Source organism: Rhipicephalus sanguineus, chromosome 8 (genome assembly GCF_013339695.2).
Source record: "Rhipicephalus sanguineus isolate Rsan-2018 chromosome 8, BIME_Rsan_1.4, whole genome shotgun sequence".
NCBI lineage: Eukaryota > Metazoa > Arthropoda > Arachnida > Ixodida > Ixodidae > Rhipicephalus > Rhipicephalus sanguineus.
The window spans coordinates 87,758,873-87,780,035 of record NC_051183.1 but is presented as its reverse complement, the minus strand read 5'-3'; the positions used below and the strand labels follow the sequence as shown (position 1 = coordinate 87,780,035).

At 45.4% G+C, this 21,163-nt stretch overlaps 1 protein-coding gene across 2 annotated transcripts in view; it reads left to right on the top strand.

The window, feature by feature from the left end:
* Nucleotides 1-749: 749 nt before the first annotated feature.
* The window catches only part of LOC119402886 (uncharacterized), a 37,757-nt gene continuing 17,343 nt past the window's right edge, over nucleotides 750-21,163 (top strand). Inside the window, exons 1-3 of one of the 2 annotated variants that reach the window (XM_037669928.1) lie at nucleotides 750-872; nucleotides 5,405-5,574; nucleotides 16,955-17,037. In XM_037669928.1, coding sequence (XP_037525856.1) covers nucleotides 783-872; nucleotides 5,405-5,574; nucleotides 16,955-17,037 — 343 coding nt within the window. In that variant the 5' untranslated portion in view covers nucleotides 750-782. The remainder of the gene's footprint in view (nucleotides 873-5,404; nucleotides 5,575-16,954; nucleotides 17,038-21,163) is intronic. The other variant, XM_049418749.1, reaches the window with a different exon arrangement.

Sequence of the window (21,163 nt, the reverse complement as noted above, 5' to 3'; positions counted from 1 at the left end):
GTATTCCATATTTATATTCCAGCTAGCAAGTTCATTTTACGCTGTCACCGTGTAGCGTTCTACAGTTTGCACATGTGGAAGATGCAAAGTGAAAGTGGATTGATGCAATTAGTTAAATAATGCCGGGCATCAGTATATATACTCTCTAAGCAGGCGCCAAGCCCATACAGCAGAAGACATATCTTCACGCTTTCCTTTTAGATGATTTTTGACGGTCAGAAAGGTATCTCAGGGAGCTGGAGAATGCCGAATTAGGTAACTAAAACTCCTCTATTACGCCTTCTCTAAGCGTTAGAAAGGTCCCCAGTGACGGTTGGTAAGCGTGAGCACTTAGCGTGACAGCGCACCACGTTTTGAACAAGCGTGCAAAAAAATCGCGCCCACTCACGCTTCCTAACTCATGCTTAGGAAACGTGATTTTTCTTTGTGAATGAACACCACGCTTAGAACAAGCGTGCGAAAAATTGCCTCCACTCACGCTTGCTGGGCGTGAAAATATTTAGACTGTAATGCTCCGTGGAACAGGGGAATATTTATTTCATAGAATTACAGCTATCGGTATACACTCAAGATCCTGTGCTGAACAAAATGCAAAAATCCATATGCGTGAATAAATGACCATGTACGCTACTCCCTTCACATCACTCACTTTACCGAAGATGCACGTCGCTCTTTCGAAAAAGTATAAAAATCTGACAAGGCTGACGTGAGAGCAACAATATATACGCCATACCGCTGTCCAAACATTTGACAGTTTTCCGGCTCGCCTTGCGAAGATAAGAATGATATATGTGATCATCGTCTCTATTCTTTCAGTAGCAGCAGCAAACTTCGATCATCCTGGCAGGCCAACTATAGATGACTTCAAAGAGGTAGGAAAAAAAGTTTTTTTTTCGCTTGGAGAAAAATTACCAGGTGGACGCATTATATATCTTCTCTTTCTGCATAAACAGGGCTTAATTTTCGGCTTTGTTTTGTTTTTACACGGCACGGAGGGCTTAAGCGTAGGCTCCATCTTCACCCTAAAAGCGAATCATTCAGGCTTATTGAATAGTTTAGCCTTGCGCTCCGTGTTTTAACGCTATTAACAGTTAGTGGGGTTTTACGTTGCACAGTAATGATATCATTATTACGTAAGCTGTGGAGAGGTCCTCCGGAAAAAGAATTTGACGTGCACCTTTCCAATGCACCCTCACTGACCGTAAACTATGCACGGGCGCAAAATGTTGGCGCTACGGCGAATACAAGGTGAATACTGCTGGGCGTGAGAAAAAGAACCCTTACAGCAACCAGGCATCTCAGACTGCTCGGATGACGATCGCCAATAGTGACATTGCACGCGCTGTACTACCACAGCGTAAGAGATGAAGTGAACGGGGATTCCTGGTCATGATCGAGCGTACAATTAAATTGTACACACCACCATTTTTGCATTTTCTGTTCGCATTGCAGCACACAAACTGCAGATTAGCTGGAATAGTGGTCTCGGTGCACTGGCAGCTTCCTGTAGCGATCATCCTTTCGCGCTTGAACAGAGGCGATTGAGCGCAGTTATTTTACATACCAAAACCACGACATGGTTATTTGAGACGTCTTTGTGGAAGCTCTACAAACTGGGACCAACTGGGGTTCTTTAAGGTGCAGTTAAACCCGAACAAACGGTCGTCTAGCACTTTCTCTTCATCGAAATACGGCCGCCGCGACCGGGATTCGATCCTGCAGCCTTTGGGTCTGCAGTTGAGCACCATAACAGCAATACCAGCACAGCGGATGCTAATTCAGCTGTATGATGTTCATACTTAATCAGAAATTAAGGGTCTCACTTCATATACTGTAGATCCGCCTATTATGAGAATGAGCTGGAGATTTCTTGGTGCAATGATTACAAAAATTCCATAATGGCATTTAAACCTAGTTAGATTCTGTGAACCTAATCAGAGGACCTAGTCACAACATTCCCAATTGCAAAAGCTCTCTAGGGTCCAACGCAGTGACGGCTAATAAAAACAGACATTGCAAAATAGTGTACAAACAATTCATCAATATTCTATGAGGTTTTCAATGATTTCATAAAACGTAGATTATTAGTATGCGTAGAATTATGTACATCAAGGGTACCAGGAAACGCGATGAAGTGAAGATCATTATAAGCGAAATACAGAAGCTTGCAGTTACACCATAATAACAACTAATGGTTATCGTGATCTATTGGATCGCGCTAAGTGAACTAAATATAGATACAGAGCTAGCTATTTCAGCACTGTCATGGTATATTTCAGTAATGGTGCGTTGCATTTGCTGCACTGATACAAGGGAGAGTCCTATGAAAATTGGCCGCTAATTTAAAAGAGCAAAACATACCAAAGCATAAAAACGGCGCAAATAAAAACAAGACAGCAGTACCAAGGTCATTGCAGGGTGCGACGTAAATTATGACGGGACGCGTTGCCTCATAAACCCCGTCCCTCTTTGCAGCTTTCAGCGCACTTGTGGTATCAGAAAAGAGAGAAGACGCTCTTCTTGTGTGGTAACTACTCATAACATCGCATTATGCAGAAATACCGCACGTGATTCCTTAGGAAACACAGTCTAATAGTAAGCCAATACATTCATTACTTCAACAAAAGTGTTCCAGGGCCCGCCTAAACAAAACATAATTTTCTTTCCGAACTGTATATTCATCCGCTATCGATCTTGTGGCCACAAAATTGAGCAGTATTAACACAACGGTAATTATGGTTCTTCACTCTGTGGTAGGCTCGATAATCACTGGAGTTGAAGACTACCGCGGGTTCAGACTTAGCGAGCCACAGGGCCGCGTCCTGCTCACGTGTAGCGCACGCGCTCAGATAGCAAAGACGCTGAGCGCAGCTAAGCGCGGCGAAAACGCACAGTGTTCGATATAACAACACACACACAAACACTATATTTGCCTTTGGCGGCACTCCAACACACAGCACAACAATTTAGAAAACATGCCTTAATGTCTATGTACTCGAGAAAGTATAAATTCCTGTGCCAGTTCCAAGACACTTGTTTCAGCGTCTATAAGATTTCACAGTTTTTTTCGAACGGGTGAAGTTTTGCAGAATCTTGTTATTTCATTTTCGAGCAGCTCTACGAGAACCATAAGGCCTGCACGTCCTTCTCTATTTTCATAAAGGAAGGTAATTTGTGCAAGCACAGACCCAAGATAAGTGAATAAGACAACAGAATATCTTACCAACTAGCTCAGATTTCAGATAATTTAGGATTAGGCTACTTGCTTAGAACAATCAGCGAAATGGCTCCCATGGCCGAATGGCCTTCAGATTGGTATGCAGCTGTACAATAATAAGTGACATAACGTGTTTTGTCACCTCATATTATATAGAATAACCGGGCTTAAATGTTTCAAAGGTTTTAGACGTTGAAACTCGCTCCTCGTGAAAAACAAAAATAATTGCACATGTTATTATGAACAACGTCAGAAGCATAATTTTCGTAATGTAATCATTCGTGTTATGCCATGGTGAATATTGTTGTGCGAGTAAACATTTTTTGAATATATGCAGTAGCAATACAGATGAGATAGGGATAAGCATAAAACCAGGAAAGTTTAGCCTTTTTCTTATAGTAGAAAACGACGGTGCACATATGTGGACGCTTGGCACCAGGTACACTAGGTCCAAAATCCTTATTAAACGCACATGGGAACTTTGTTTGCCAGCGGCTCTGTATGAACGTTTCCATCATTATCATCATCGCCGCTCATCATAATCAACGCCTTCATCACCACTTCGACGCGTTCATCAGTACTATCATCATCATAACCTTTGATGGGGCCTCTGCTTGGAAAGGGGTCTGCTTCAACACATTTTTCATATTTCACTGTCGTCATCACTATTGCGTTTAGCCTCAAGTTCAAAGCTTTTAAAATCATCTTCATCATCACCACTTACGGCGCTTTTGCTTTCCCATGGCTCTTCTTTACCGCGTTCATAATAATAATAATAATAATAATAATAATAATAATAATAATAATAATAATAATAATAATAATAATAATTGAACAGAGAGAGATAGAATACCTTTAATAAAAATAAAAGAACACCAGTCCGGGTCCACTAATAAAAAGAAGGCAAGGCTTAGCACTTTCATCATTGACAGCAGTATCGTTCAAGACACCTTTTCTTGGAGGTTGCTCTGCTTCAGCGCGTTCATCATCGGAGCTCTCGAAATCAGGACATACGCTTACGCTAGGAAACACGAAAATTACAACATTTATTTTTCCTCCCTTAGTCGACATCTAAAATAAGGCTTATAAATAATAAACACGAAAATTACAACATTTATTTTTCCTCACTTAGTCGACATCTAAAATAATTACAACATTTATTTTTCCTCACTTAGTCGACATCTAAAATAAGGCTTATAAATAATAAACACAACTTCTAAAAGGCGTGCTTAGCCCTATTACACATAGTTTTTTGTGCTGAGCCGCCCAGCGCTGAAGCGTGTCTTACTACCAAGCGGCGTTCTATCTACTTCTCACAAGAACTCGGTATGCCTCACGTCCAGAGACGTGAAAGCCACCGCCACAATTCGAGATAAAGAGTTTGGTGACACAGTGCAACAAAGGTACATAAAAACAACATAAACGCTTCATATTCCCGAATAAAGCAAAATGAGCCTAAGTCTTCTCAATATTTAAGGGGATGTTATCACAAAAATGTAGGCATGCAGTTCAGCGGGCTTTTAGAGGAAAACGCCACTCTTCTGCGAGCAATTACCGCTGCTTCATCACACCAGTTTTGACATGTAGATGTGTTTATAAAGCTTTGAAGTAATGCATACATTTAACATCAATTTTAGGGCAATTTCCTGCATTTCATAATCACACTTTGTATTTTGTCTTCATATATGGACGCCAGGATATAAAACATAAAGCACACTATACTAGCCTAAGTTACACCTTGCGAGTAGCACAAATCACTTGGTCTTCTTGGAAGATTTTCAGCCGCCTACATAAAGGCTAATATTGTCGAGAAACGGTTTAACGTGCGGCTCCAGCAATGAGCAGTTTCCAAACGAGAATGTATCGAATGGCGATACACATTAACACATCTAGCGTTTATTGCACCAGGCCACCCTCACTTCAATGAAGAGCAGAAATTGTGGGTTATGGAAACAAGTACGAGCCACGGCTTTTGTCGAGTACCATAATTGAAAAGTGTCCATTGAAAGAGTAAATCCGAAATCTATTAACGCAATCTGCGCATCTGCGAATCGGCGCATTTGTAGAACTATGCATTATGTGTGTTCGGATGATGAAGCTGTTCCAGCTGCCATTTACAACAGCCTACATCGAAAGTACTTTTAAGGCTGCGGCCATCTTCTAAAAACGATTTCTTTTTATTTCCAGTTTTATCAAGTAGGCCAAATAACTTATTTAGTGAAGAGGACCTATCTTTCTAAAGTTAACGGCGACCAAGATCCTAAATGCATTTACAACAAAGTGCACAATTTGACTAACAATCTCCTAAAGATGTACCAAAGTTATACATATGATGCTCCTGGGTACAGTTCGGTGTCGTAAGTAAATTTCCAGCATGTGTATTTCACTAAAAATGTGAATTTGGGCTACACCTCGACCAACAAGCATCAAAAACCTGTGCAGCTGTCACAGAGCACTCGATCTGACAATAGTGTTCTATATATATATATATATATATATATATATATATATATATATACGGAAGCGAGAAGTACAACGTACGTGGAAACACTTTAATAATCACAAACGTTTCGGCTGGCGGGCCAGCCTTCGTCAGTGTGACGAAGGCTGTCATACTAGTACGTCGTACTTCTCGCTTCCGTTTTACTACGGAGCCAGTGTGCTTCTTTCACCGCCACGTCTATATATATATATATATATATATATATATATATATATATATATTGTAATGAACAGAGACAGACACAGCACCCGATCCCGGGCTGACTGTTCTATTGTCTAAACATCTTCTTCCTCTGCCTCTCCTAGCTGTCCGCGCGCGCCAGAGCCCCGGTGTCAATCTTCGTCATCACATTCGGCCATGACTGCAAAGCGCGCGGAGATGTGGACAACATTTCAGGTGGACGGGGCTGGCTGAATCGCGATGGTCGGAACAGACCATGCGGCCACTCGGTCAGAAGATCCGCCAGGAATGTGTCCGGTAGGCGACACTGCCTGTTACGTGGTGGTCGGCCCCGACCCCGCTTCAGCATGGTTTGGTGGTCTGCTAGAAGTTTCTCTGGTGGGCGACACTGGCTGTGCCGCGGTGGACGATGACCTCGGCCTCGCTGCGACTTTGTAGGGAAATCTCTCCCATTGGCCTGTCGTGCACGGAATTGGCAGTGTCGAAGTACTCGAAGTTTTCGGCCAAGAGACTTCTCGCGAAATATCGGTAGTTGCTCGGGTGAGTGGCAATTACTGTTTCGGCATGATGGCAGGCTTATCCCGAAACGGTGACGTTGGTCCCGCCGCAGCTCTGAAGATAGTACAACATGCGTAACTGTCGAGTGTCGGACTATGTGAGGTCGGGTGCAGTTGTCACGCTGGGTCGAGCTGGCGTTTCCTGATGAGGGGTCACGTGAACAAGATGTGTCCAGGGAGCGAGCAGTGCCGTCAGCAGGGCAGTTGGTTTGCGGTGCCAAGTCTCTGATGATAATGTCCTCTGGCTGGTCAGGCATCTCGTTTGCGACATCTGGCTGGCCTACTTTGTGAAGTGGCATGGCGTAGGTCGCGTTACTGGCGATCGTGGTCTGGTAGTCTTCATGGTCGTGTCGTTCATCTGGCACGACAGGTGGGAGCACCTGTTTATGCTCTGACGACGATGAACGAGAGCGCAGCTTCTCCGTTTGCAGAAGGTCTGGTGGCGATATGCTCATGTCCATTACCGACGCAGAGTCCTTGACCTGCAGAGGAGGGGCAGGACTGCTCCGGTAAGCGTCAAAATCTACGACGTACACCGTCGATGGACTGCAAGGCGCCATTGCAGCCTCAAGGTTGTGACCCTCCAGAACTCCGTTCTCGGTGGAGGTCTTGGACGCACCGAAGGTACCAGGCATCAGGCCGAAAGCGGCAATCAGGGCTGCGCTCCATGCTGCCCAGGACTGCTGCGCCACGCCTTCGTACCTGTGCCACGCCGCGGCACCTTCTCGGAGGCGGTCTACCGCCATGGACCATTTCTGCGCCTCCGTCCAGGCTTCGCGAGCTCCTAGGGCGTTGACGGTCGCCACCCATTTTTCGGCGTCGTCCTGGAAGCCGCGGAACTCCGGTAGTACGAAGGTAGCCTGGGATAGTGATACGGCAGGCGCGAAACGGTAGATTGTGTGCGCGAAGTCACCAAGTTGGATAGAGACCTGGCTGAGGGTAGACTGGAGCTCTCTACGTTGCTCAGGCGAGCTGGCCTCGAGATCTAGCGAGGTGGCTACGTCCAACATGGTGTTGATGGCTGTCAGTGCGGGAAGTATTGGAGGAAACAGCGCAGAGCTCGACGCTGTCAAGGCGTTGGCCGTGACGCGAAGTCGCGCAATGGTACGCCGCAGGTGCGCGGCGCTCTCCGATGGTTCGCGTGCGGAGCCCGTAATGTCGGACCAGTGGGCGGTGGTGGTTGGGCCCACGACGGCGGGCTGCTGGTCCGAAGGAGCTCGTACCGCATCCCAAAGCGGCTCAGGTGCCGATGGAGCCCTGAATGAGTGGGTGTCGCCACGGGAAGCGTGAGCGGCATTCCCGGGCAACGGTAGGCCGTGCACTGTCTTGGCGGCGCCGGGGTAAGCGTGCCCTTGAGCCACCGAGGAGGGCTGGACGCCGTCCTGGGATGGTTTGATGGGTAGCTGTAGCAGCGGTCGGGCCATGGTGTCCATGACCGAGGAAGCGTGGACGGCGTTCCTAGGATAGAGAGACCCGCGCTGCCGACGACGCGCGATTACAGGTGGCTTCAGGTGCAAGGTTCGGCTTCCGTTGTAGACTGCGCCATTTTAATGAACAGAGACAGACACAGCACCCGATCCCGGGCTAACTGTTCTATTGTCTCAACCTCTTCTTCCTCTGCCTCTCTCTCCTAGCTGTCCGCGCGCGCCAGAGCCCCGGTGTCAATCTTCGTCATCAGAATATATATATATATATATATATATATGTGTGTGTGTGTGTGTGTGTGTGTGTGTGTGTGTGTGTGTGTGTGTGTGTGTGTGTGTGTGTGTGTGTGTGTGTGTGTGTGTGTGTGTGTGTGTGTGGATATGTGTGTGGATATGTGTGTGGCCCGCTATTACGAGGAAGTGAGGCAGACAGAGAGAAAAATGGGCAGCTCCCTCACTGTGTGATGGCTAACGACTACACCGTCTCTGCTCACCTGTTTTGTTTAAACGCCTAAAATCACCATAAAACTATGAAAGATCACACGCACTCCAACTGCACTAAGCTGTAAACACAAGGGTTCTGAGGTGGGCTAGTTGATTTATGAACATTGTGGCAAAACAGCGCAGACAACGCGCCGAAGAATGTACAGCCTTCCTGTATGTTCTTCGTTCCGTTGTCGGGGCTGTTCTGCCACAAAGCTATAAACGTTTTGCACTACTGCTATCACATACGTCTTTATAAATGTGGGTTTATGAACCATACTGAGCGCACAATATAAAGTGGTCATCTCACTCACGGTGTATGGGCAGCGCCTATCACGATGAGGTCAAGAGCATTTTGCCTTCGTACCACTTCGCCTCCACAGCTTACGGAATCACCACCACAGCTTTTAATGAACAATGTTTCCTTGAAGGGACTGTCTACCGCCCTTGATCGCTTTTCTGTTTTGTACTGCAATAGAAAGCGTACCGTCTAAAGTGTCCAACCTTGCAGCGGTTTTCTAGAAAGTGAGTACAAATTTTTAAAACAGAATTTTTCGATCTGCGTTAGGTCTCCTTCCATTGGCGGGAAATATGCCCACAACACTGGTTGGTGGAAGCGATGACGATTGTGTTGCCTGTAAAAATTAAAACCAAAAGCACATGTGATTCCTGTAGGATTACTTTCTTTTCGCTGAACACTATTGTAATGAATGTACAGTCGCTTTTAGCGCGCTAGCGGTTAAATGAAGCCTTATTATACGATTACAGAACACTTGTTTTGCTGTAATCGTAGTCTATGCGTTTATTTTAGCAGTGCTGCCGCAATCCAAGCTATGTCGATTCATCAAAAAGAGACAATAAATGCGCGCCTGCACAGCGCAGCACATGACACATCCTAATAACAATACAGCGGCACAGTACGACCAGCACGGAGAGCCGCATGGCGTAGCCCATGATTTGAAGCAGACGAAATCGAAGACGGCGCCGCAAGCAGCACAAAAGGGCGCCTTGTCGGATGCGTGAGAAAAAAACGCAAAAAATACTCTCTGACGCAACCGAAATGTGCCTCAAGTGCATAAAGTACAATTTGAAGTCATACATGTTTTTTTTAAACAAAATGAGTCTACCTGCGAGGATTTCTTGTCCTACCAGTAGATTGAACCACATCGCCGTTGGGTGACGCTAGAGGTCATTCTTTCACGATTTTCAACATCAAATAAAAATATAATTCCATTTTTACGCGCAAAAGTATGGTCGTTGCCGCCGATGTGACGAACGATCTTCTCAATTTTACCACAATCAGAGAAATTTTTCCGAGTGGTAGACAGTCCCTTTAAAAAGTTACTAGTACTTGCTTCCGGAACAAGCTTGCCAGAAGATTCACGTTCGTACGGTACGTTCGTACGGTAATATTGTTACTTGAATTAAGTACAATACGCTGTGAACATATTATTCTGTTATGGGGAATGACGTTGTATTAAATATGAAAAATGACTAATATAGAAGCCTCCAGGCTCCTTTTTTGGTAATGTCCGTGAAGGCAGCAAATACTAACAGAAGTCAACTAGTTTTATATGAGTGGCTTAAAAAAAGTGATAACAAAAAGTAATCAATTCAAACAAGAAAACGTAAGACAGATTCGCACTAGTATTTCCAAGCATGAGGGAGAACTGGCCAGAGGTGACCGTCCTTGTTTCACCTTATTTTGTAGCGTTAGCTACACTTGCCTAGCCGGAGCCGATTTCGCGTGGATCCTCATGAGCCTTGCTGCGCATGCGCGAGGATCAGTGATGTCACACAGCTGGGTCAACGGAGCTGGCATCTCACGCGCTCTCCGACACTGCCGCGCGCGGCTCGCCGCTACTGGTCTGCGCGTTCGGGAGGAGTGGCGTCGTAGGCGCGGCAGACACGCTGGCGCCGGCGCGCGCGGACTGCGCAGACTCCGCCATCGCCGCGCGCGGCTCGCCGCTGCTGGTCTGCGCCGCATTCGAGAGGAGTGACGTCGTAGACCCAGTGGCGCCGGCGCGCGCGCAGTTATTCGCCTTCGCTGTGCAGTCACCCTCTGACATTGTACTGGGGCCGCTTGATTGCGCCTCTGACTGGCGTTTGCAGGTGGGTAACGCCATGAAGAAGGAGAGCACAAATCCTGCTCGACGGCGCAGAAGAGCCGAGAAGCTTATGTCATCGGATCCCGAAGTAGTTGCCTGGCAATTAGCGGTTCAGCGTACGAACAATGAGCAAAATAAGGCTAAACGTTCTGCGGAGACACTGGATGAAAGGGAGGAACGTCTAGCAACCTGACATTGAGCAAAAATAAATATGCATGTGCCACATAATACGTATACCGTGTATGTGTCATTGGAGCAACATTAAGCATGACACTCAAGCTAATCCTAGACAATCTAGAAAGCTAAGAATAATCAGCTGAACCTTTGCTAACGCTACGTATATCCTGGCATAGCCGAGCTAAGCCACTGCAAATTATTTTTCTTTCTTTCTTCCTCTCTTTCTCTTGGTTTTTGCTATGTCTTTTTGTCTTCTTTCCTTTGAATTTCTTTCTCTCCTTATCTATATCTTTGTCTCTTTCTTGCCCGTTATATCTTTTTTGTCTTTCTTCCCTTTCTTTTTCTTTCTTCCCCTTCTTTTTGTTTCTCCCTCTACTCCTGGTTTCCTCTTTCTTTCTTTCACGAGTCTATCTGTCTTTGATTATTTCTCTTTCTCTTTTCCTTTCTCGTTCTGTCTTTCTTCCGTTTCTTTCTCTCTAATTCTCTCTTTCTTTCTATGATTTCCTTTACTCTCTCCCCTACCTCTCCTCCACACCCTCACATGCTTCCCCTCTCACTCTCACTTCCCTTTCCCACCCTAGCTGTTGCTATACAATACTATGCAAGGCTATGTTATACTCAGCTAGCTTACCTGGATAGCCGAGTGGCTATGATGCTTGCCTTCGGATCGCGGGCACGCGGTTTGGAATCGGGCCTCGTCATGAAATTTCTCCTTCCTTTTATCTCTCTCTTTCTTGCCTTCTTTCTCTCTGTACTCGTTCTCTCACCCATCAGAGTTATCAGACTTGTGCGCCGGATGAATCGGCTCACGTGTTCTGTGAGAGAAGCAGAAGAGGAAGGACAAAGAGTGTGTCGGTCCATAATGATGATAGTTTTAGGTTGAATTACAACCAACGGCTGGCATTAACAGTCCCGCTGTTAAACCTGGCAGCAGTTGACAGACGGGCCCGCGTCCTTCCAAGTAGTACCTCTTACCGTTGACCTACTACGACGACATTTTCGTCTCAACTTACTTCGTCATATAAAAATTAGTTTAAACAACTGCCACTATATATACCCATGAAAGTGGATGGGCAAGATCGACTTTACCACAGTGGTCACGTAATTCGTAAACACCACGGAACGAATTCGCCGCCGTCTGTCCATTGATGTTTGTCAAACTCCATACGTGTAGCCCTTCAGGTGATTAGGGGCTTCTTAATATTCATATGTGCAACTACATTCGATTGCACGGTGATTATATGACATTCCTTTATTGTTTCGAAATCGTGCCAAGCGTGCTGATGAGACAATTGCTTTTCGGGAGCAAATTCTCCTCATAATTGGGGAAGGAGCGCGAAATCATTGAACGAGCTTGCTTGCAAGTGAGACATTCCTAAGAAATGTTCTCCTATACCTAGTGAGTGAGTCAGAACTTTATTTTGGTCCAAAAGTGGCAGAAGCTGAACGCGACTGGAGGTCCCGCTAGCTCAGCCAGGTGGCTCCACCCAGGAAGGTGCCGGAAGCTGGAGCCTCTCGGCGATGTCCCGGGCCCTCTGGACTGCCAGGAGTTGTTTGTTGAGCTCCATGCTGCGCATGGCAGCCTCCCAGGAGGGTTTGTCCGATAATCCTGACCCCGAATTAAAGGGGCACAGCCAGAGCATGTGTTCGAAATTACAGTGCTCGTGATTACAGTGCTGACAGTGAGGTGAAAAGTCTGGATCGATTCTGTTTAGCATGGCTGGAGTGATGTACGTTTTTGTCTGTAGTTGTCGTAGTGTGACCGCTTGCGCTTTATTCAATTTAGGGTGTGGAGGGGGGAAGAGCCTGCGCCCTAGTTTGTGAGCTGAGGTGATTTCGTGGAACGATATTAATGGATCCTTGAAGTCCTTGCATCTCCGTTCCCGTCCCGTCTGAGATGGCCGGTCACCGCCGCGGGTAGCTAGTTCACGCGCTAGCTGGTGAGCCCTCTCGTTAGGGTTGCCGGTTGGGGAGGATGAGATGTCACCCATGTGGGCCGGGAACCATATGATGTGCGTTAGAGGATCTTCCCCTTCGTTAGCCTCAGCAGTCGTCTTATTAACAATGCTTGCGGCTGCGGCGGAGACGAAGCCGGATGAAAATGACCTTATGGCAGTTCGTGAGTCTGAAAAGATGGTGACGTCCCTTCTTCGTTCTTGCAGAGCTACCGCGATAGCCAGTTCCTCGGCTTCGTGAGTGAAGCCGGTGACCACCGTGGCCGCGTTAACTAGTGATCCCTTGGCATTGACGACTGTGACGACATACGCGTCCTTCTTCCAGTATTTGGCTGCATACCTAATAGGGCATGGGAGCCTGTTGTGTGGGTGCTTGACCAACGAGCTTTAATTCAACAAGCGCATAGTTGAAGTCGCCGCCCTCAGTTTTTCAGAGATGAAAAGTGGTATCCCCCTTCTATTTATCCAAGCCTAATTGAGAACACAGATATTCCAATTGTCACGCCAACGTCTATATCTGCAATAAGCTCCCCCTCCCAATATTTTTTTACAGCGAAAGCTGTTATGAGGTCACGACAAGGGCCGTTTTTGGCGCCGTAGTTGTCCGCCGCCGCCGCCGGTGTCCGTAACAACTATCGCGCGAAATAAAAAAAACAAAAAAGAAGAAATATCAAGGATGGAAAGAGGTTCCATCCTGGGTCCTCTGCCTGGTAGCCCAGTATTCTATCTCAGAGCCATGCCGGTGCTGCAAACTTCTCTGCATAAAGACCCTATACAAACTTCATATCGGAAAGGAACCACATTAAGGTATGTAATGTAGTATGATAGACGAGTAAATTGACAATCAGGCGTCACACAACGCGAATTCTGTAACGAGGCGTCACACAATTGGAATTGCGCAACGAGTGGGTTGTGAATGCTGCCAACCCAATACAAATGCCTCTGCCTTAATTCTTCATCGTCATCAGCCGCAGCCACGTGGCCACAGCATCACCAAAGTGCACATAATGCTTCACATGTGTTTAATGAGTGCCACGGTTCTCTATAGAATGACGAAGCAATGCATAGTGGCTGCTTGCTTACTTCACAAAAATTATGATGATGCATAGCGTAGTGCGTTCCTCGCAAGTACACTTCTATAGATTGCCAAGAAAGCCTATAAGGCTCCCATGATCTATTTCCTCAGCCTCAATAAAGTTAATTCTTTCTCTATCTCTCTCTTTCTCGTGTTAACGTATGTTAAAAAGCGTGGTGGGAGAGTTAAATAACTGCGAATTACGTAACTAGTGAGTCGTTTAAAACTTCCAACCCATTACAAAGGGCTCAGCCATAATTCTTCATCGTCATCAACCGTCGCATCAAAAAAGTACACATAATGCCTCATAGATGGTACTTCGCTTCTCAAAAGAATGACGAATAATGTCGTCTTGGGTGCTTCCCAACTTCACAAAAATTATTTGTGGCGTAGTGGGTACGCTGCTAGTGTACTCGTATTAGTAACCCCAAGAGAGTTTATAACGGGCTCTAGAAATTCCGCACTCCCAGCTTTCGCCGTGACTGTGCTGCGCTTTCCGCGCAGGCCTGGCGTTTTTGTTGCTCGTTCTTTTTGCGCACACTTAGTCTTCACCGATTTGGATGTTTTGGTCGAGTGAGCTAGTCGTACTTAAGCACGCTGCTCAGAAATCCCCACGAACGCAAATATACCGCTGGGGTGATTAATAGTTATTGCGTGCACGTCCAATGCAGGGTGCACCGGTTGTGGTTCCCTCTATGCTGGGCACTCACCGGTTTTTCTAATCAGAAAGTGGTGCCCCGAGCTGGTGTCCGGTTATGCGGCTTCTCATATCTAAACAAAGTGGGCTTTCCTCCCGCGCTCTTCTTTACGTGCACTCCCTCAAAGAATAATTCGCCGTGCTTCCTTATGGTTTGAAGAAATGAGCGCCTTTTTCAACCACCATCACTGTCAAGACTATTCTCCTTGTCTTAAAGTTGGCTCCAACGACCGTTTCTGTTTTTCAGCAGAAGGAAAACCGCTCAGAAGATGGAGCACAAAAAAAGGGAGACAGCAACAACAAAGGCGTTCTTTGTGTCTTCCTTGTTCTTGTGCTCCTTCTTTTGTGCTGTTTTCTTTCTGCTGTGCTTTACCACCACGCCCAAGCGTTCACTTTAGCTCTTATTCATTATGCCTACGGAGATTATATATATATATATATATATATATATATATATATATATATATATATATATATATATATATATATATATATATATATATATATATATATCATATAACGGATCTGCGAAGGGAAGTGTACTTTCCACTACGGCAACGTATTTCTTTGCACTGTAATTTCGCCGCTTAATTCGCGTTGAAGCTAGTGCCAGCACGAACATCGATACGCTACCTGCTGGGGCCGATGCTTCCGTAGCGTATAGCGCGTCCCTCACGTGTTGCTCCGCGCTATCGTGCCCACGCGAAGGCGCGTATAGGCGCGCGCGAACGCGTGCCAGCGGGCGAATGCGCCCTGCGTGCCTAGGGTTGCGCGATATGTGATCTGCTGTGACCCTGATAGCGGCCACACCATGGCGACAGTGAGCAAAGAACACCGCTCCTGTAATATCTTTATGTGCACTTTAATTCAGCGCTCCATATAAAAGAGGCTCTCCAACCTTTTTTATTTTCGGACGCGTCGCACGTATGCAAGACTGACTTTAGCGGAAACGCGAAACGGATATAGATATTACGACCTGAACGCGCTGCGTGCTGCCTAAGCGAGCCGCTTGTCAGCAACACTACCGCTTTACATTCACATCCTGAAAAATCAAATTACGCACACAAAAGACCTTGGTGTCTTCCCTGTTTTACAGCGAAAGCTGTTATGAGATCACAACAAGGGCCGTTTTTGGCGCCGTATTTGTCCGCCGCCGCCGCCGGTGTCCGTAACCACTATCGCTCGAAATAAGAAAAAAAAACGAAATAAGAAAAAAATTTCAAGGATTTAAAGAGGTTCGAACCTGGGCCCTCTGCGTGTGAGCCCAGTATTCAACCTCAGAGCGAGCCATGTTGGTGCTTGAAACTGCTTTGCAAAATGACCCTATACAGGCTTCATGTCGGGAAGGAGCCACAATAACACATGTAATGAAGCGTGGTAGAAGAGCAAAATAACAACCAAGTGTCACACAACACGAATTCTGTAAGCAGGCGTCACACAATGCAAATTGCGCAACGATTGGGTTGTTGAATGCTTCCAACCCATTACAAAGGGCTCTGCCATAATTCTTCATCGTCATCAGTCACAGCATCAAAAAGTGCACATAATGCCTTACAGGTGTTAAGCAAGTACTACGGTTATGCGCAGAATGAAGAAGAATTGCATAGTGGCTGCTTCCCTACTTCACAAAAATTATGATTTATAGCGTAGTGGGTTCCTCGCAAGTGCACTTCTATTGGTTGCCAAGGAAGCCCATACGGCTCCCATGGTCCATTTCCTCAGGGTCTCAATTAAGGTAATTCCCTCTTTCATTCTCTCTCTTTATCACGTTAGCGTATGTTATAAAGCGTGGTGGGAGAATGAAATAACGACCGGGCGTCACACAATGCGAATTACGTAACTAGTGGGTCCTTTAAAGCTTCCAACCCATTACAAAGGGATCAGCCGTAATTCTTCATCGTCATCAACCGTCGCATCAACAAAGTGCACATAATGCCTTACAGATGGTACCTCGCTTCACCGCAGAATGACGAATAATGTCGAGGTGGGTGCTTCCCAACTTCACAAATATTATGATTTGTGGCGTAATGGGTACGTCGCTAGTGTACTTGTATCAGTAGCCACAGGAGAGTTTATAACGGGCTCTAGAAATGCCGCTCTTCGAGCTTTCGCTGTGACTGTGCTGCGCTTTCCGCGCAGGCCTGGCGTTTTTTGTTCTTCTTTTTCTATGCGCCCTTTCCTACAAGAAAACATCGCACCAACTCGCCCAACATGCTATTTAAATGCTAAACAACTTTACTGCTGTTTCCACAGGTTAAGGGGCCTTCGTTAGGGTAATTTTACTCTACTTGCGCTTAACACCTTTGTTTTGTTCAACTGAATATTCCACCAGATGCATTAAAGTGCATCCTCGCAGATATGTATGTATGTATGTATGTATGTATGTATGTATGTATGTATGTATGTATGTATGTATGTATGTATGTATCTATCTATCTATCTATCTATCTATCTATCTATCTATCTATCTATCTATCTATCTATCTATCTATCTATCTATCTATCTATCCATCTATCCATCTATCTATGCTCAACAGATACCTGGTTAGGATTTCATACAGCAAACAATCTTTCGCAGGTTAAGCTACCCAGTAGACGTAAAGTTTTCCAGAGCAACTGGCTATGATGTTGCCCCTTTGATGAAAGCTGATGGATCTGTAGGTAAGAAAACATGTTTACTGCTTTTTCGGGAAAAAAAATTGTGAGGCATCAGGCATTTATGGAAAAAGAACGTTAATTCCCTTATGAAAATGACTGTTGATTTTCCATTGCCGGAGTATGATCGAATTATTGACTTTATTGATTATCAATGATTCCGCAATACTCATTGACTTGCTTCAATACTTCGTCAACAACATTTCTGTTGAGCAGTTCGCAATAAAACTATCATTGACTCATTTGTATCGAAATACCGCTGAGGGAATATTTCGTCAACAACAATTCTGTTGAGCACTTGGCAATAAATATTGCATTGACTCATTTCAATCGAAATACCATTGAGGGAATATTTCCTCAACAATAATTCTGTTGACCATTTTGCAATAAAAATTTCATTGACTCATTTTTATCGAAATACCATTGAGGACATAATTCGCAAACAATATTTCTGTTGACCATTTTGCAATAAAAATTTTATTGACTCATTTCTATCCAAATACCATTGAGGACATAATTCGTAAACAATATTTCTCTTGAGCACTTTGCAATAGAAATTTCATTGACGCAATTATGTCGAAATACCATCGAGGCATTATTCACTGCCAGTGGAACTTGGTGCAATCAATGCCTCATAAATTTTGATACTGCATGCAGGTCAGTCCAAAACACACGCACACACACACACACACACACACACACACACACACACACACACACACGCACGCACGCACACACACACACACACACGCGCGCGCACACACATGCAAATACACACATGCACGCGCAAACACACGCGCACATGCGCGTGCGCACTGGTCAAAGTTCTGACTGACGAAGGCTGTGCCACGGCCAAAACGTTCACAAACCAGTAAAATGCACGCAATTTTCGTAAGTACGCCCTTTCATTTCTCCAACCATATGTGTACCGGATCTACAGAACTTCCTCGTACCCTTACCTTTGAAACCCCACGTTTCTTTTGTGAACACTCTTCGCAGTGCTCTCTTCTCGACCGATCCTTTATTGTAAAACCACGGCCGGTCTGGAGGCGCGCGCTCTCTCCGCCCCGCCCGCCCCCCTCAATCCGCCCGCCACATGGTTACACCTGTGATGTGTGTGTCGTTCATTCTCATCGTAATTTACCACTAATGCCCTATTTACCCACCCGAGAAGAGATTTTTTTTTTGCGCGGGTTCTTTGACTCTAACTCTCCTGGGATCAATGATGCTATAAAAACGCATCGAAACTTGTAAATCTTGTCTTGTATCTATAGATCGCACTTTTAACGAACACAGTAACTCACAAAAGAAACTAATATAACTGCAAGGGCCGTATGGTCTTTCCGCCTTCGTTTGTCCATTGCCAAGGACAACGTATTTCATGGAATACTGCAAAGCGCAATGTCGAAGCGGGATAACGGTCACGCACAGGAAAACAGCCTCTTTCAAGACATAAATAGTGGAATTCAGTGCAGTATTGCTGTTTCTGTTACTATTCAGTAAACACAGTACGTTGGCTTTCTTTTCGAATATAAACGAACTTGCCCAGAAACGAAGTTTGTTAAACTACTGTTTTGTCGATTAGCTGTCGCCTTTCAACAAATAAGTATTTTCTCCTGCTTTTATTACGACGACGTGCAATGTACTTTTGAATAGTGTTTAAATGGGCAGTTTCAAATTGATAGTAACTTGCTTACATGCCCAACTTAGAATATATCAATTAAGGCTAACAAAGTACATCAATAAGAAAGAATCTGCAGCTGAATCACACTAAGGGCGAGGCATTGATGGTACCATTGGTTCGTTGCTCAATACGAAGAGGCAGGCACGTAGAAACGATTTTTTTTCGGGGGGAGGGGGGGGGGGGGCTTGCTAGGTGCCTGCGAAGAGGTGTTAAGTAGCACAGTGAACACTTGTTGTCAAAAGGCCCCGGTTTTCGACGTGCTTTTGTTTTGCACACGCACGGACGTGCACACTTAGCCAGCCGTAAAGACAGCAGCTGTTACTTTTAGCAGTAATTAAAACGCACCACTCGTGTACAGATGCTGTATATTTTTAAACAGCAAAAGCGCAGTAGTAGTAGTAGTAGTAGTAGTAGTAAGAACCGATCAGACGCGGTTGACACGTTGCGGCTGCCCGATTGTACAGTACAGTACAGGCGCGCGTCCGAGAAAGAAGTGGTGAACAAGCCATGGCCTCTAAGATTGCGCGCCGGCGTATCGGAGGCCATGAACAGGGAGATGCAGTAGACGGAAGGGAGAGAGAGTTGCCGCAACTCAGTTCAAGGATTCAAATCGCCCGCTGAGCGAAAGAGCCAATCAGTTCAAACCGAAGAACGTGCACGCGCAGGGACGTCAGTGAACACGTGACGTGGTTCAAACGGGTTCCGTTGAAAGGCTGCCTGCGCTCGCTGCGAACGAAGTGGTGTTTCGTGCATCTATTTTTACCGTGTTTATCAATATTACGTGCGGTTATCGTTGTTGAATGAACACGTACTACTTACATCGCGTGTCGGGACGTTCGGGTCGTTGTTTGACATGGAATCGACGGCGGCGATGCGTCGTCGCGGCACCAACCAACGGACGCGAGCTTTGAACAAGATCGCAAGCGCGGGCCGTTTGACGAGACAGTCGCCGCAGCGGATACAACGCCTCGGTGAGTTCAAGAATGTTACCAAATTGCGTTACTGAGTTACCTTAGTGCATGGAAAACTTTTATGCAGGTAAGAGTGCCTGGGCGGGCGGCCAGTTACCACAGAAGGGATGCTGCGCAAGAGCAAGGGCCTGCTAAAAAAGTATGCATTGTGCTAGTATCGCTGCTTTCTGTGCTCTTCGTTATACCTTTCTATGGAGCGGTTGCCGTGTGCGTTGATTACAGTTGAAAACAAGCTGAAGAATGCGCGTTCCATTACGGGATTCTGTGCTCCTTCCACGCACGCCTTGTGTTGTTGAGCCGTTATAACTTAGCTGCACGAGATCGTCGCTTGGAGCGACTTGCACATTGCCTTGTCGCCGTAAAAGTGGGTCCGCTTTTAAACATACTGGTCGTTCCACACCCTTTCTGTGGTGTAAATGTGCAAGGTCGCGGCTCGTAGCACCTAGATGTGTGCTGGATGCCCATTTGAAGCAATGCATTTGTGTGAATCACGCTATGGATACTGGTAGTAACAGGACGTACACCCATCAAACTTAACGGGAAGTCGCACAGCATGCATGTAGTGTGTGTGTTTTCTTTTCGGACATTACATATTTTTTATAAACGTTGTGTGACAATCAGGCTCTTGTCATTTTCGCTCATGAACTTGAAGTCGAGGCGGAAATACTTTGCCGCAAGCAAAATTACATTTACGCTGTTAATTAACAACTCGTTCATCCACTTTTAAATTATTTAGGGAGGTAGTTTATATTAAAAAGATATTGTGCGTGCCAAGTTGTGGCATGCCGTGTTTTTTTTTTTTTTTTGAAATCGCGAGAGTTGCACGTTATCCGAGATATTCAACTTCCAATTTTAAGGTTGATATCGAAACTGGCGCGGGACACGCGGCGTGTCTGAACTGCACGTGACAAGGAAGGGACGACATTTCAAGCAAAACTTGGTATGTGCTAAATTGTCATGCACCACAACTTTCTAATATAAACAACTTCACTCAAGTCAGCAATTAAAAAGTAGGTAATGAGTGCTTGATATTTAGTGTCAGTTCAATTAAGCTTATTAACAATTACATGCTCTTTTTGTTGCTGTGTTTGTGTGATAAAAATTGGGTCAGATATCTGACATGCCATTTCATATTTTCTTTGATGAACCATACACATTCTAATACAAATTCTTGTAACAGGGAATAGCATCATTGCAAAAGCTTCTTATCCCAAATGGTAAATGGTTTATTAGGCTGCGCTGGTGCATTGAAACACTACTTGATTGTGTTGTACTGTATAGTTCTTGTTTTCCTTCGTGCTTTGCTAAAGAAAGAGGAAATTGAAAGGGGGTTCTTATTTGCAGGATGCACAACTAAGATCTAGCATTCAGTGAAACTGGTGACAATGCTGCTTTAGTTTGTGAAGTAATTAATTAGAGAACGCAATTTCTGATATCTGTATACGTGTTTGCAGATCACAGTGAGGTTACTGGTTCT